Source organism: Musca autumnalis, unplaced genomic scaffold (genome assembly GCF_047663935.1).
Source record: "Musca autumnalis isolate F117 unplaced genomic scaffold, ASM4766393v1 scaffold_1, whole genome shotgun sequence".
Classification (NCBI taxonomy): domain Eukaryota; kingdom Metazoa; phylum Arthropoda; class Insecta; order Diptera; family Muscidae; genus Musca; species Musca autumnalis.
The window spans coordinates 75,080,287-75,092,469 of record NW_027411644.1 but is presented as its reverse complement, the minus strand read 5'-3'; the positions used below and the strand labels follow the sequence as shown (position 1 = coordinate 75,092,469).

Sequence of the window (12,183 nt, the reverse complement as noted above, 5' to 3'; positions counted from 1 at the left end):
GCCAGGCTGAATTGAAGTTTTCCTACGGAAACCTCTATTCAGCCAGGCTGAATTGAAGTTTTCCTACGGAAACCTCTATTCAGCCAGGCTGAATTGAAGTTTTCCTACGGAAACCTCTATTCAGCCAGGCTGAATTGAAGTTTTCCTACGGAAACCTCTATTCAGCCAGGCTGAATTGAAGTTTTCCTACGGAAACCTCTATTCAGCCAGGCTGAATTGAAGTTTTCCTACGGAAACCTCTATTCAGCCAGGCTGAATTGAAGTTTTCCTACGGAAACCTCTATTCAGCCAGGCTGAATTGAAGTTTTCCTACGGAAACCTCTATTCAGCCAGGCTGAATTGAAGTTTTCCTACGGAAACCTCTATTCAGCCAGGCTGAATTGAAGTTTTCCTACGGAAACCTCTATTCAGCCAGGCTGAATTGAAGTTTTCCTACGGAAACCTCTATTCAGCCAGGCTGAATTGAAGTTTTCCTACGGAAACCTCTATTCAGCCAGGCTGAATTGAAGTTTTCCTACGGAAACCTCTATTCAGCCAGGCTGAATTGAAGTTTTCCTACGGAAACCTCTATTCAGCCAGGCTGAATTGAAGTTTTCCTACGGAAACCTCTATTCAGCCAGGCTGAATTGAAGTTTTCCTACGGAAACCTCTATTCAGCCAGGCTGAATTGAAGTTTTCCTACGGAAACCTCTATTCAGCCAGGCTGAATTGAAGTTTTCCTACGGAAACCTCTATTCAGCCAGGCTGAATTGAAGTTTTCCTACGGAAACCTCTATTCAGCCAGGCTGAATTGAAGTTTTCCTACGGAAACCTCTATTCAGCCAGGCTGAATTGAAGTTTTCCTACGGAAACCTCTATTCAGCCAGGCTGAATTGAAGTTTTCCTACGGAAACCTCTATTCAGCCAGGCTGAATTGAAGTTTTCCTACGGAAACCTCTATTCAGCCAGGCTGAATTGAAGTTTTCCTACGGAAACCTCTACTCAGCCAGGCTGAATTGAAGTTTTCCTACGGAAACCTCTACTCAGCCAGGCTGAATTGAAGTTTTCCTACGGAAACCTCTATTCAGCCAGGCTGAATTGAAGTTTTCCTACGGAAACCTCTATTCAGCCAGGCTGAATTGAAGTTTTCCTACGGAAACCTCTATTCAGCCATGCTGAATTGAAGTTTTCCTACGGAAACCTCTATTCAGCCAGGCTGAATTGAAGTTTTCCTACGGAAACCTCTATTCAGCCAGGCTGAATTGAAGTTTTCCTACGGAAACCTCTATTCAGCCAGGCTGAATTGAAGTTTTCCTACGGAAACCTCTATTCAGCCAGGCTGAATTGAAGTTTTCCTACGGAAACCTCTATTCAGCCAGGCTGAATTGAAGTTTTCCTACGGAAACCTCTATTCAGCCAGGCTGAATTGAAGTTTTCCTACGGAAACCTCTATTCAGCCAGGCTGAATTGAAGTTTTCCTACGGAAACCTCTATTCAGCCAGGCTGAATTGAAGTTTTCCTACGGAAACCTCTATTCAGCCAGGCTGAATTGAAGTTTTCCTACGGAAACCTCTATTCAGCCAGGCTGAATTGAAGTTTTCCTACGGAAACCTCTATTCAGCCAGGCTGAATTGAAGTTTTCCTACGGAAACCTCTATTCAGCCAGGCTGAATTGAAGTTTTCCTACGGAAACCTCTATTCAGCCAGGCTGAATTGAAGTTTTCCTACGGAAACCTCTATTCAGCCAGGCTGAATTGAAGTTTTCCTACGGAAACCTCTATTCAGCCAGGCTGAATTGAAGTTTTCCTACGGAAACCTCTATTCAGCCAGGCTGAATTGAAGTTTTCCTACGGAAACCTCTATTCAGCCAGGCTGAATTGAAGTTTTCCTACGGAAACCTCTATTCAGCCAGGCTGAATTGAAGTTTTCCTACGGAAACCTCTATTCAGCCAGGCTGAATTGAAGTTTTCCTACGGAAACCTCTATTCAGCCAGGCTGAATTGAAGTTTTCCTACGGAAACCTCTATTCAGCCAGGCTGAATTGAAGTTTTCCTACGGAAACCTCTATTCAGCCAGGCTGAATTGAAGTTTTCCTACGGAAACCTCTATTCAGCCAGGCTGAATTGAAGTTTTCCTACGGAAACCTCTATTCAGCCAGGCTGAATTGAAGTTTTCCTACGGAAACCTCTATTCAGCCAGGCTGAATTGAAGTTTTCCTACGGAAACCTCTATTCAGCCAGGCTGAATTGAAGTTTTCCTACGGAAACCTCTATTCAGCCAGGCTGAATTGAAGTTTTCCTACGGAAACCTCTATTCAGCCAGGCTGAATTGAAGTTTTCCTACGGAAACCTCTATTCAGCCAGGCTGAATTGAAGTTTTCCTACGGAAACCTCTATTCAGCCAGGCTGAATTGAAGTTTTCCTACGGAAACCTCTATTCAGCCAGGCTGAATTGAAGTTTTCCTACGGAAACCTCTATTCAGCCAGGCTGAATTGAAGTTTTCCTACGGAAACCTCTATTCAGCCAGGCTGAATTGAAGTTTTCCTACGGAAACCTCTATTCAGCCAGGCTGAATTGAAGTTTTCCTACGGAAACCTCTATTCAGCCAGGCTGAATTGAAGTTTTCCTACGGAAACCTCTATTCAGCCAGGCTGAATTGAAGTTTTCCTACGGAAACCTCTATTCAGCCAGGCTGAATTGAAGTTTTCCTACGGAAACCTCTATTCAGCCAGGCTGAATTGAAGTTTTCCTACGGAAACCTCTATTCAGCCAGGCTGAATTGAAGTTTTCCTACGGAAACCTCTATTCAGCCAGGCTGAATTGAAGTTTTCCTACGGAAACCTCTATTCAGCCAGGCTGAATTGAAGTTTTCCTACGGAAACCTCTATTCAGCCAGGCTGAATTGAAGTTTTCCTACGGAAACCTCTATTCAGCCAGGCTGAATTGAAGTTTTCCTACGGAAACCTCTATTCAGCCAGGCTGAATTGAAGTTTTCCTACGGAAACCTCTATTCAGCCAGGCTGAATTGAAGTTTTCCTACGGAAACCTCTATTCAGCCAAGCTGAATTGAAGTTTTCCTACGGAAACCTCTATTCAGCCAGGCTGAATTGAAGTTTTCCTACGGAAACCTCTATTCAGCCAGGCTGAATTGAAGTTTTCCTACGGAAACCTCTATTCAGCCAGGCTGAATTGAAGTTTTCCTACGGAAACCTCTATTCAGCCAAGCTGAATTGAAGTTTTCCTACGGAAACCTCTATTCAGCCAGGCTGAATTGAAGTTTTCCTACGGAAACCTCTATTCAGGAGGGCTGAATTGACGTTTACCTATGGGTAATTGAAGCTTTCCTACGGAAACCTCTATTCAGCCAGGTTGAATTGAAGTTTTCCTACGGAAGCCTCTATTCAGCCAGGCTGAATTGAAGTTTTCCTACGGAAGCCTCTATTCAGCCAGGCTGAATTGAAGTTTTCCTACGGAAGCCTCTATTCAGCCAGGCTGAATTGAAGTTTTCCTACGGAAGCCTCTATTCAGCCAGGCTGAATTGAAGTTTTCCTACGGAAGCCTCTATTCAGCCAGGCTGAATTGAAGATTATCTATGGAAACCTCTATTCAGCCAGGCTGAATTGAAGTTTTCTACGGAAAAACCGTATTCAATGCTAAAATTTTAATCATTTACTTGAAACAAATAAAAATGTGTTAATTAAAACCCTAACGTGCAGAAAATTTCAATGGAAATCATTCAATATGGGCCACCTTCTGAGTTCTATTGGCAAGAGAACACGCAGGCTAGATGGTTTGAGCCATAATCAAAAGAATTCTGTCACTATGCAGGTATAACTGATGTTAGTTGTAGAATAAGCCGTAAACCCACTACCGATACAATGAAGGGTTGGTGTGGCTTATGATATGATGCTGGTTACCGTGAAAATTCATTTCCTGTCTTTCAGGAATGGCCATGGAAATTCTTGGTAACAATAATGAACCTGAATATGGGATATGAATCTCATTTTGGTTTGTGTCAAGCCTGTACTCTCGCTACTCATTTAGAATTTGGAAAATTCACCCCCATCACTTCAAACCCCGCTGCTTCAAATTCGCTAAATACTCACTCGTAAATGCTTTGTGTGGTCACATCACTCCACAAGGTCATTCCAGTGCGGAAAACGAAATATTAAGCTGTCGCAGATTTTGTATTATTCACAATCGATGTCATTTCCATGTGGCACACTCATCGACATCTACACAGGTATTGTTGTTGATTAATTTGTAGCTGGAAAAGAGGAAAAGGAACAAATTATAATTTAATATTATTTTAAAGATTTTTTTAAATTTATTATAAGAAAATGTGAATTCAGCCAGGCTGAATAGCGTTTTCAAATGGGAAACTTCTAGCTGAATAGGGTCTTCCCTAGGAAAACTTCAATTCAGCCTGGCTGAATAAGGTTTTCCCTAGGAAAACTTCAATTCAACCTGGCTGAATGGGGGTTTCCCTAGGAAAACTTCAATTCAGCCTGGCTGTATAGGTTTTTCCCTAGGAAAACATAATTTAAGCCTGGCTAAATAGAGGCTTCCATAGGAAAACTTCTATTCAGCCTGGCTGAATAGAGGTTTCCATAGGAAAACTTCTATTCAGCCAGGCTGAATAGAATTTTTCCTGAATAGAGGTTTCCATAGGAAAACTTCTATTCAGCCTGGAAGTTTTCCTATGGAAACCTCTATTCAGCCAGGCTGAATAGAAGTTTTCCTATGGAAACCTCTATTCAGCCAGGCTGAATAGAAGTTTTCCTATGGAAACCTCTATTCAGCCAGGCTGAATAGAAGTTTTCCTAAGGAAACCTCTATTCAGCCAGGCTGAATAGAAGTTTTCCTATGGAAACCTCTATTCAGCCAGGCTGAATAGAAGTTTTCCTATGGAAACCTCTATTCAGCCAGGCTGAATAGAAGTTTTCCTATGGAAACCTCTATTCAGCCAGGCTGAATAGAAGTTTTCCTATGGAAGCCTCTATTTAGCCAGGCTTAAATTATTCAGTCAGGGAAAAACCTATACAGCCAGGCTGAATTGAAGTTTTCCTAAGGAAACCCCCATTCAGCCAGGTTGAATTGAAGTTTTCCTAGGGAAAACCTTATTCAGCCAGGCTGAATAGAAGTTTCCCTATGGAAACATCTATTCATCCATGCTGAATAGAAGTTTTCCTATGGAAACCTCTATTCAGCCAGGCTGAATAGAAGTTTTCCTATGGAAACCTCTATTCAGCCAGGCTGAATAGAAGTTTTCCTATGGAAACCTCTATTCAGCCAGGCTGAATAGAAGTTTTCCTATGGCTGAATAGAAGTTTTCCTATGGAAACCTCTATTCAGCCAGGCTGAATAGAAGTTTTCCTATGGAAACCTCTATTCAGCCAGGCTGAATAGAAGTTTTCCTATGGAAACCTCTATTCAGCCAGGCTGAATAGAAGTTTTCCTATGGAAACCTCTATTCAGCCAGGCTGAATAGAAGTTTTCCTATGGAAACCTCTATTCAGCCAGGCTGAATAGAAGTTTTCCTATGGAAACCTCTATTCAGCCAGGCTGAATAGAAGTTTTCCTATGGAAACCTCTATTCAGCCAGGCTGAATAGAAGTTTTCCTATGGAAACCTCTATTCAGCCAGGCTGAATAGAAGTTTTCCTATGGAAACCTCTATTCAGCCAGGCTGAATAGAAGTTTTCCTATGGAAACCTCTATTCAGCCAGGCTGAATAGAAGTTTTCCTATGGAAACCTCTATTCAGCCAGGCTGAATAGAAGTTTTCCTATGGGTTTCAGCCTGGCTGAATAGAGGTTTCCATAGGAAAACTTCTATTCAGCCTGGCTGAATAGAGGTTTCCATAGGAAAACTTCTATTCAGCCTGGCTGAATAGAGGTTTCCATAGGAAAACTTCTATTCAGCCTGGCTGAATAGAGGTTTCCATAGGAAAACTTCTATTCAGCCTGGCTGAATAGAGGTTTCCATAGGAAAACTTCTATTCAGCCTGGCTGAATAGAGGTTTCCATAGGAAAACTTCTATTCAGCCTGGCTGAATAGAGGTTTCCATAGGAAAACTTCTATTCAGCCTGGCTGAATAGAGGTTTCCATAGGAAAACTTCTATTCAGCCTGGCTGAATAGAGGTTTCCATAGGAAAACTTCTATTCAGCCTGGCTGAATAGAGGTTTCCATAGGAAAACTTCTATTCAGCCTGGCTGAATAGAGGTTTCCATAGGAAAACTTCTATTCAGCCTGGCTGAATAGAGGTTTCCATAGGAAAACTTCTATTCAGCCTGGCTGAATAGAGGTTTCCATAGGAAAACTTCTATTCAGCCTGGCTGAATAGAGGTTTCCATAGGAAAACTTCTATTCAGCCTGGCTGAATAGAGGTTTCCATAGGAAAACTTCTATTCAGCCTGGCTGAATAGAGGTTTCCATAGGAAAACTTCTATTCAGCCTGGCTGAATAGAGGTTTCCATAGGAAAACTTCTATTCAGCCTGGCTGAATAGAGGTTTCCATAGGAAAACTTCTATTCAGCCTGGCTGAATAGAGGTTTCCATAGGAAAACTTCTATTCAGCCTGGCTGAATAGAGGTTTCCATAGGAAAACTTCTATTCAGCCTGGCTGAATAGAGGTTTCCATAGGAAAACTTCTATTCAGCCTGGCTGAATAGAGGTTTCCATAGGAAAACTTCTATTCAGCCTGGCTGAATAAGGTTTTCCCTAGGAAAACTTCAATTCAACCTGGCTGAATGGGGGTTTCCTTAGGAAAACTTCAATTCAGCCTGGCTGTATAGGTTTTTCCCTGACTGAATAATTTAAGCCTGGCTAAATAGAGGCTTCCATAGGAAAACTTCTATTCAGCCTGGCTGAATAGAGGTTTCCATAGGAAAACTTCTATTCAGCCTGGCTGAATAGAGGTTTCCATAGGAAAACTTCTATTCAGCCTGGCTGAATAGAGGTTTCCATAGGAAAACTTCTATTCAGCCTGGCTGAATAGAGGTTTCCATAGGAAAACTTCTATTCAGCCTGGCTGAATAGAGGTTTCCATAGGAAAACTTCTATTCAGCCTGGCTGAATAGAGGTTTCCATAGGAAAACTTCTATTCAGCCTGGCTGAATAGAGGTTTCCATAGGAAAACTTCTATTCAGCCTGGCTGAATAGAGGTTTCCATAGGAAAACTTCTATTCAGCCTGGCTGAATAGAGGTTTCCATAGGAAAACTTCTATTCAGCCTGGCTGAATAGAGGTTTCCATAGGAAAACTTCTATTCAGCCTGGCTGAATAGAGGTTTCCATAGGAAAACTTCTATTCAGCCTGGCTGAATAGAGGTTTCCATAGGAAAACTTCTATTCAGCCTGGCTGAATAGAGGTTTCCATAGGAAAACTTCTATTCAGCCTGGCTGAATAGAGGTTTCCATAGGAAAACTTCTATTCAGCCTGGCTGAATAGAGGTTTCCATAGGAAAACTTCTATTCAGCCTGGCTGAATAGAGGTTTCCATAGGAAAACTTCTATTCAGCCTGGCTGAATAGAGGTTTCCATAGGAAAACTTCTATTCAGCCTGGCTGAATAGAGGTTTCCATAGGAAAACTTCTATTCAGCCTGGCTGAATAGAGGTTTCCATAGGAAAACTTCTATTCAGCCTGGCTGAATAGAGGTTTCCATAGGAAAACTTCTATTCAGCCTGGCTGAATAGAGGTTTCCATAGGAAAACTTCTATTCAGCCTGGCTGAATAGAGGTTTCCATAGGAAAACTTCTATTCAGCCTGGCTGAATAGCGTTTTATAATGGACAACTTTTATTCAGCCTGACTGAATATAGGAAAACTTCTATTCAGCCTGGCTGAATAGAGGTTTCCATAGGAAAACTTCTATTCAGCCTGGCTTAATAGAGGTTTCCATAGGAAAACTTCTATTCAGCTTGGCTGAATAGTGTTTTCTGATAGAAAACTTTTATTCAGCCTGGCTGAATAGCGTTTTATAATGGACAACTTTTATTCAGCCTGGCTGAATAGAGGTTTCCATAGGAAAACTTCTATTCAGCCTGGCTGAATAGTGTTTTCTGATAGAAAACTTTTATTCAGCCTGGCTGAATAGCGTTTTATAATGGACAACTTTTATTCAGCCTGACTGAATATAGGAAAACTTCTATTCAGCCTGGCTGAATAGAGGTTTCCATAGGAAAACTTCTATTCAGCCTGGCTGAATAGAGGTTTCCATAGGAAAACTTCTATTCAGCCTGGCTGAATAGAGGTTTCCATAGGAAAACTTCTATTCAGCCTGGCTGAATAGAGGTTTCCATAGGAAAACTTCTATTCAGCCTGGCTGAATAGAGGTTTCCATAGGAAAACTTCTATTCAGCCTGGCTGAATAGAGGTTTCCGTAGGAAAACTTCTATTCAGCCTGGCTGAATAGAGGTTTCCATAGGAAAACTTCTATTCAGCCTGGCTTAATAGAGGTTTCCATAGGAAAACTTCTATTCAGCCTGGCTGAATAGTGTTTTCTGATAGAAAACTTTTATTCAGCCTGGCTGAATAGCGTTTTATAATGGACAACTTTTATTCAGCCTGGCTGAATAGAGGTTTCCATAGGAAAACTTCTATTCAGCCTGGCTGAATAGTGTTTTCTGATAGAAAACTTTTATTCAGCCTGGCTGAATAGCGTTTTATAATGGACAACTTTTATTCAGCCTGGCTGAATAGAGGTTTCCATAGGAAAACTTCTATTCAGCCTGGCTGAATAGAGGTTTCCATAGGAAAACTTCTATTCAGCCTGGCTGAATAGAGGTTTCCATAGGAAAACTTCTATTCAGCCTGGCTGAATAGAGGTTTCCATAGGAAAACTTCTATTCAGCCTGGCTGAATAGAGGTTTCCATAGGAAAACTTCTATTCAGCCTGGCTGAATAGAGGTTTCCATAGGAAAACTTCTATTCAGCCTGGCTGAATAGAGGTTTCCATAGGAAAACTTCTATTCAGCCTGGCTGAATAGAGGTTTCCATAGGAAAACTTCTATTCAGCCTGGCTGAATAGAGGTTTCCATAGGAAAACTTCTATTCAGCCTGGCTGAATAGAGGTTTCCATAGGAAAACTTCTATTCAGCCTGGCTGAATAGAGGTTTCCATAGGAAAACTTCTATTCAGCCTGGCTGAATAGAGGTTTCCATAGGAAAACTTCTATTCAGCCTGGCTGAATAGAGGTTTCCATAGGAAAACTTCTATTCAGCCTGGCTGAATAGAGGTTTCCATAGGAAAACTTCTATTCAGCCTGGCTGAATAGAGGTTTCCATGGGAAAACTTCTATTCAGCCTGACTGAATAGAGGTTTCCATAGGAAAACTTCTATTCAGCCTGGCTGAATAGTGTTTTCTGATAGAAAACTTTTATTCAGTCAGGCTGAATAGAAGTTTTCCCATGGAAACCTCTATTCAGTCAGGCTGAATAGAAGTTTTCCTATGGAAACCTCTATTCAGCCAGGCTGAATAGCGTTTTATAATGGACAACTTTTATTCAACCTGACTGAATAGAGGTTTCCATAGGAAAACTTCTATTCAGCCTGGCTGAATAGAGGTTTCCATAGGAAAACTTCTATTCAGACTGGCTGAATAGAGGTTTCCATAGGAAAACTTCTATTCAGCCTGGCTGAATAGAGGTTTCCATAGGAAAACTTCTATTCAGCCTGGCTGAATAGAGGTTTCCATAGGAAAACTTCTATTCAGCCTGGCTGAATAGAGGTTTCCATAGGAAAACTTCTATTCAGCCTGGCTGAACTGGACTGGTATTCATGGGCCAGTCAGGGGAATTTGGTGTTGTTTACATTTTTACAGCGATGGAAGAGGGTCTGAGAGAGAGAAAGAGAGTGAGAAAAATCGTTTAAGGGAGATAACAACTAATTTGGATAAATATTAAGAAGATTTGGATAAAGCAGTTGTGTTTCAGTTCATGCCTCACTGAGTGCATCAATTCCCAAAACCCAGTACAACAAATCAAAACCACATAACAAACAAAAATTTCTGAAACTACAACTTCAACTTCACAAACTAAAGCATAGAAAGTTTTGCAATCCATTGATGGTCACAGCAGTCCGCAAGTAATCCAAGCAATCAAATGTTCATTATTCCCAGACCACATCAAACTCATTGAAAAACATTCCATTTGTCCTGAAACTGCTGTTGCCTTCCAACTTTGGGGATTAATTACAACATGCATTAAACTGTTCTCTATGGCAGGTTTTTTCCTGGACTCCTTTACATTTCTCATCTATACCATCAATGTCAAAGTTGATTGTTTTGTTAGCTTCACAAAACAGAGCAAAAACTAATACAAAGCCAACTAAAGGGAGCTACAAGTGACATGAAGAAATAGTATACACCATGGTTCCACTAGAAAACTTCAATTCAGCCTGGCTAAATAGAGGTTTCCGATAGGAAATCTTCAATTCAGCCTGGCTGAATAGAGTTTTCCATAGGAAATCTTTAATTCACCCTGGCTGAATAGAGTTTTTCATAGGAAATCTTTAATTCAGCCTGGCTGAATAGAGTTCTTCATAGGAAATCTTCAAGTCAGCACTGCTGAATAGAGGTTTCCATAGGAAATCTTCAATTCAGGCGGGCTGAATAGAGGTTTCCATAGGAAATCTTCAATTCTGCCTGGCTGAATAGAGGTTTCCGATAGGAAATCTTCAATTCGGCCTTGCTGAATAGAAGATTCCATAAGAAATCTACAATTCAGCCCGGCTGAATTTATATTTTGAAGTTGTTGCGAACGACGTGACCGACATAGTATACCCTCTTAGCTAATGGAAACTTATACAGTTTTCTTTCATTGACACTTCACTTGCTACTTTATTGAGTTGGGTGTGGAAAGATTTTTTACAAGAATTTTCTTTAGCTGCTGCTTATTTTTTGTTTTTTCCGAGTCTTTCACTTTTCTCATTGGCAGTTTGAAATGGTCATTTTTTAATTTTTTTTTTTCTTATCCTACAATACCTAAAGAACATTGACGGCCAAGCGGCAGGCAGACATTGGTTCTTAAGTAAGTTTTGCTTTGTAAAACATTATGCTTTACTGTAATTTTCTCAAATTTACACTTCTTCCCGTAGTAAAGGCGTGACAAGGAGTTTTTCCAAGAATTCTGTTCTGCTTATTCTTCTTTGTTGAGTTTTCAGTTCTTCGGTGTAATTGAATCTGCAGAGAATTGGATTAAATTCGTTTTGAAATTAAGTAGTCAGTGATAAGGTTGGGCTATCGAAAGTCAGAGAAGGATAATAAGAAAAAAGTAGAAAGTCGTGAAGAAGAACACAATAAAAATATTATTGCATAAAAATCAAGTGTGGATAGATCTGTTTTCTATTAAGGTTTGACGGAGGTCCTTTCCATTAAAAAAAGAGGAGTTGAGATTTAACCTCTGATCCTGCAGTCATGAACACCAAACAATTCGTGTTACCCGTTTCCTCTCACTAGGTACTATTACAATCACCCATTTGAAGGCTTCAGAAACCCTGCATTACATCAAATAGGCACCTTACCAATAAAACCTTTTTCATTTCAATTTTAAAATTCTCTACAGACCCCCCTTTACTTTCGAACGTAAATACCAAGCCGACTCCCGCTTGCTTATGGTGCCAAAAAATATCAAATTCATTTCCCTTGAAGCCTTCCAAAAAAAGCTTTGGGGAATTGTCCAATAAAACAATGTTCAACACGATGATACTTGCCTCAAATACTTCTACATCCACAACCTATGCCTGGCAACCAAAGAAGCAACGAACAACACCACTGCAATGACAATGCACTTTTTTGCAATTTTTTCCTTTGCATCCTTTCCTTACTTTGTGAAAAGAGTTTATAATACAATCAGAACAATAAAAGCAACAAGAGGAGTTGGAATTTTTTTTGAGGGTTCTATTTTCTAGTCTACTTATAAGTGAAAGCAATGCTAAATATTTAGAACAGAAAATAAGGAATAGTAAAAATATTATGAAAAGAAAAGCATATTTAGCTCTATAGGAAAACATCCTTTTCAGCCTGGCTGAATAAGGTTTTCTGTAGGAAAACTTTAATTCAGTCTGGCTGAATAGTGTTTTCAGTAAGGAAAACCTGCTATTCAGTTTTATATTAAAAGTTCTATATGAAAGCTATAGAAAACACTATTCAGCCAGGCTGAATAGGATGTTTTCCAATAGAAAACTCTATTCAGGCTGATCTGAAT

The 12,183-nt window shown here is 40.4% G+C and overlaps 1 protein-coding gene across 1 annotated transcript in view; it reads right to left on the bottom strand.

Moving 5' to 3' along the window:
* LOC141390184 (uncharacterized) overlaps window positions 1-12,183 on the bottom strand; it is a 526,207-nt gene that overhangs the window by 28,964 nt on the left and 485,060 nt on the right. Inside the window, exon 5 of the mRNA XM_073962943.1 lies at window positions 4,086-4,246. Coding sequence (XP_073819044.1) covers window positions 4,236-4,246 — 11 coding nt within the window. The 3' untranslated portion in view covers window positions 4,086-4,235. The remainder of the gene's footprint in view (window positions 1-4,085; window positions 4,247-12,183) is intronic.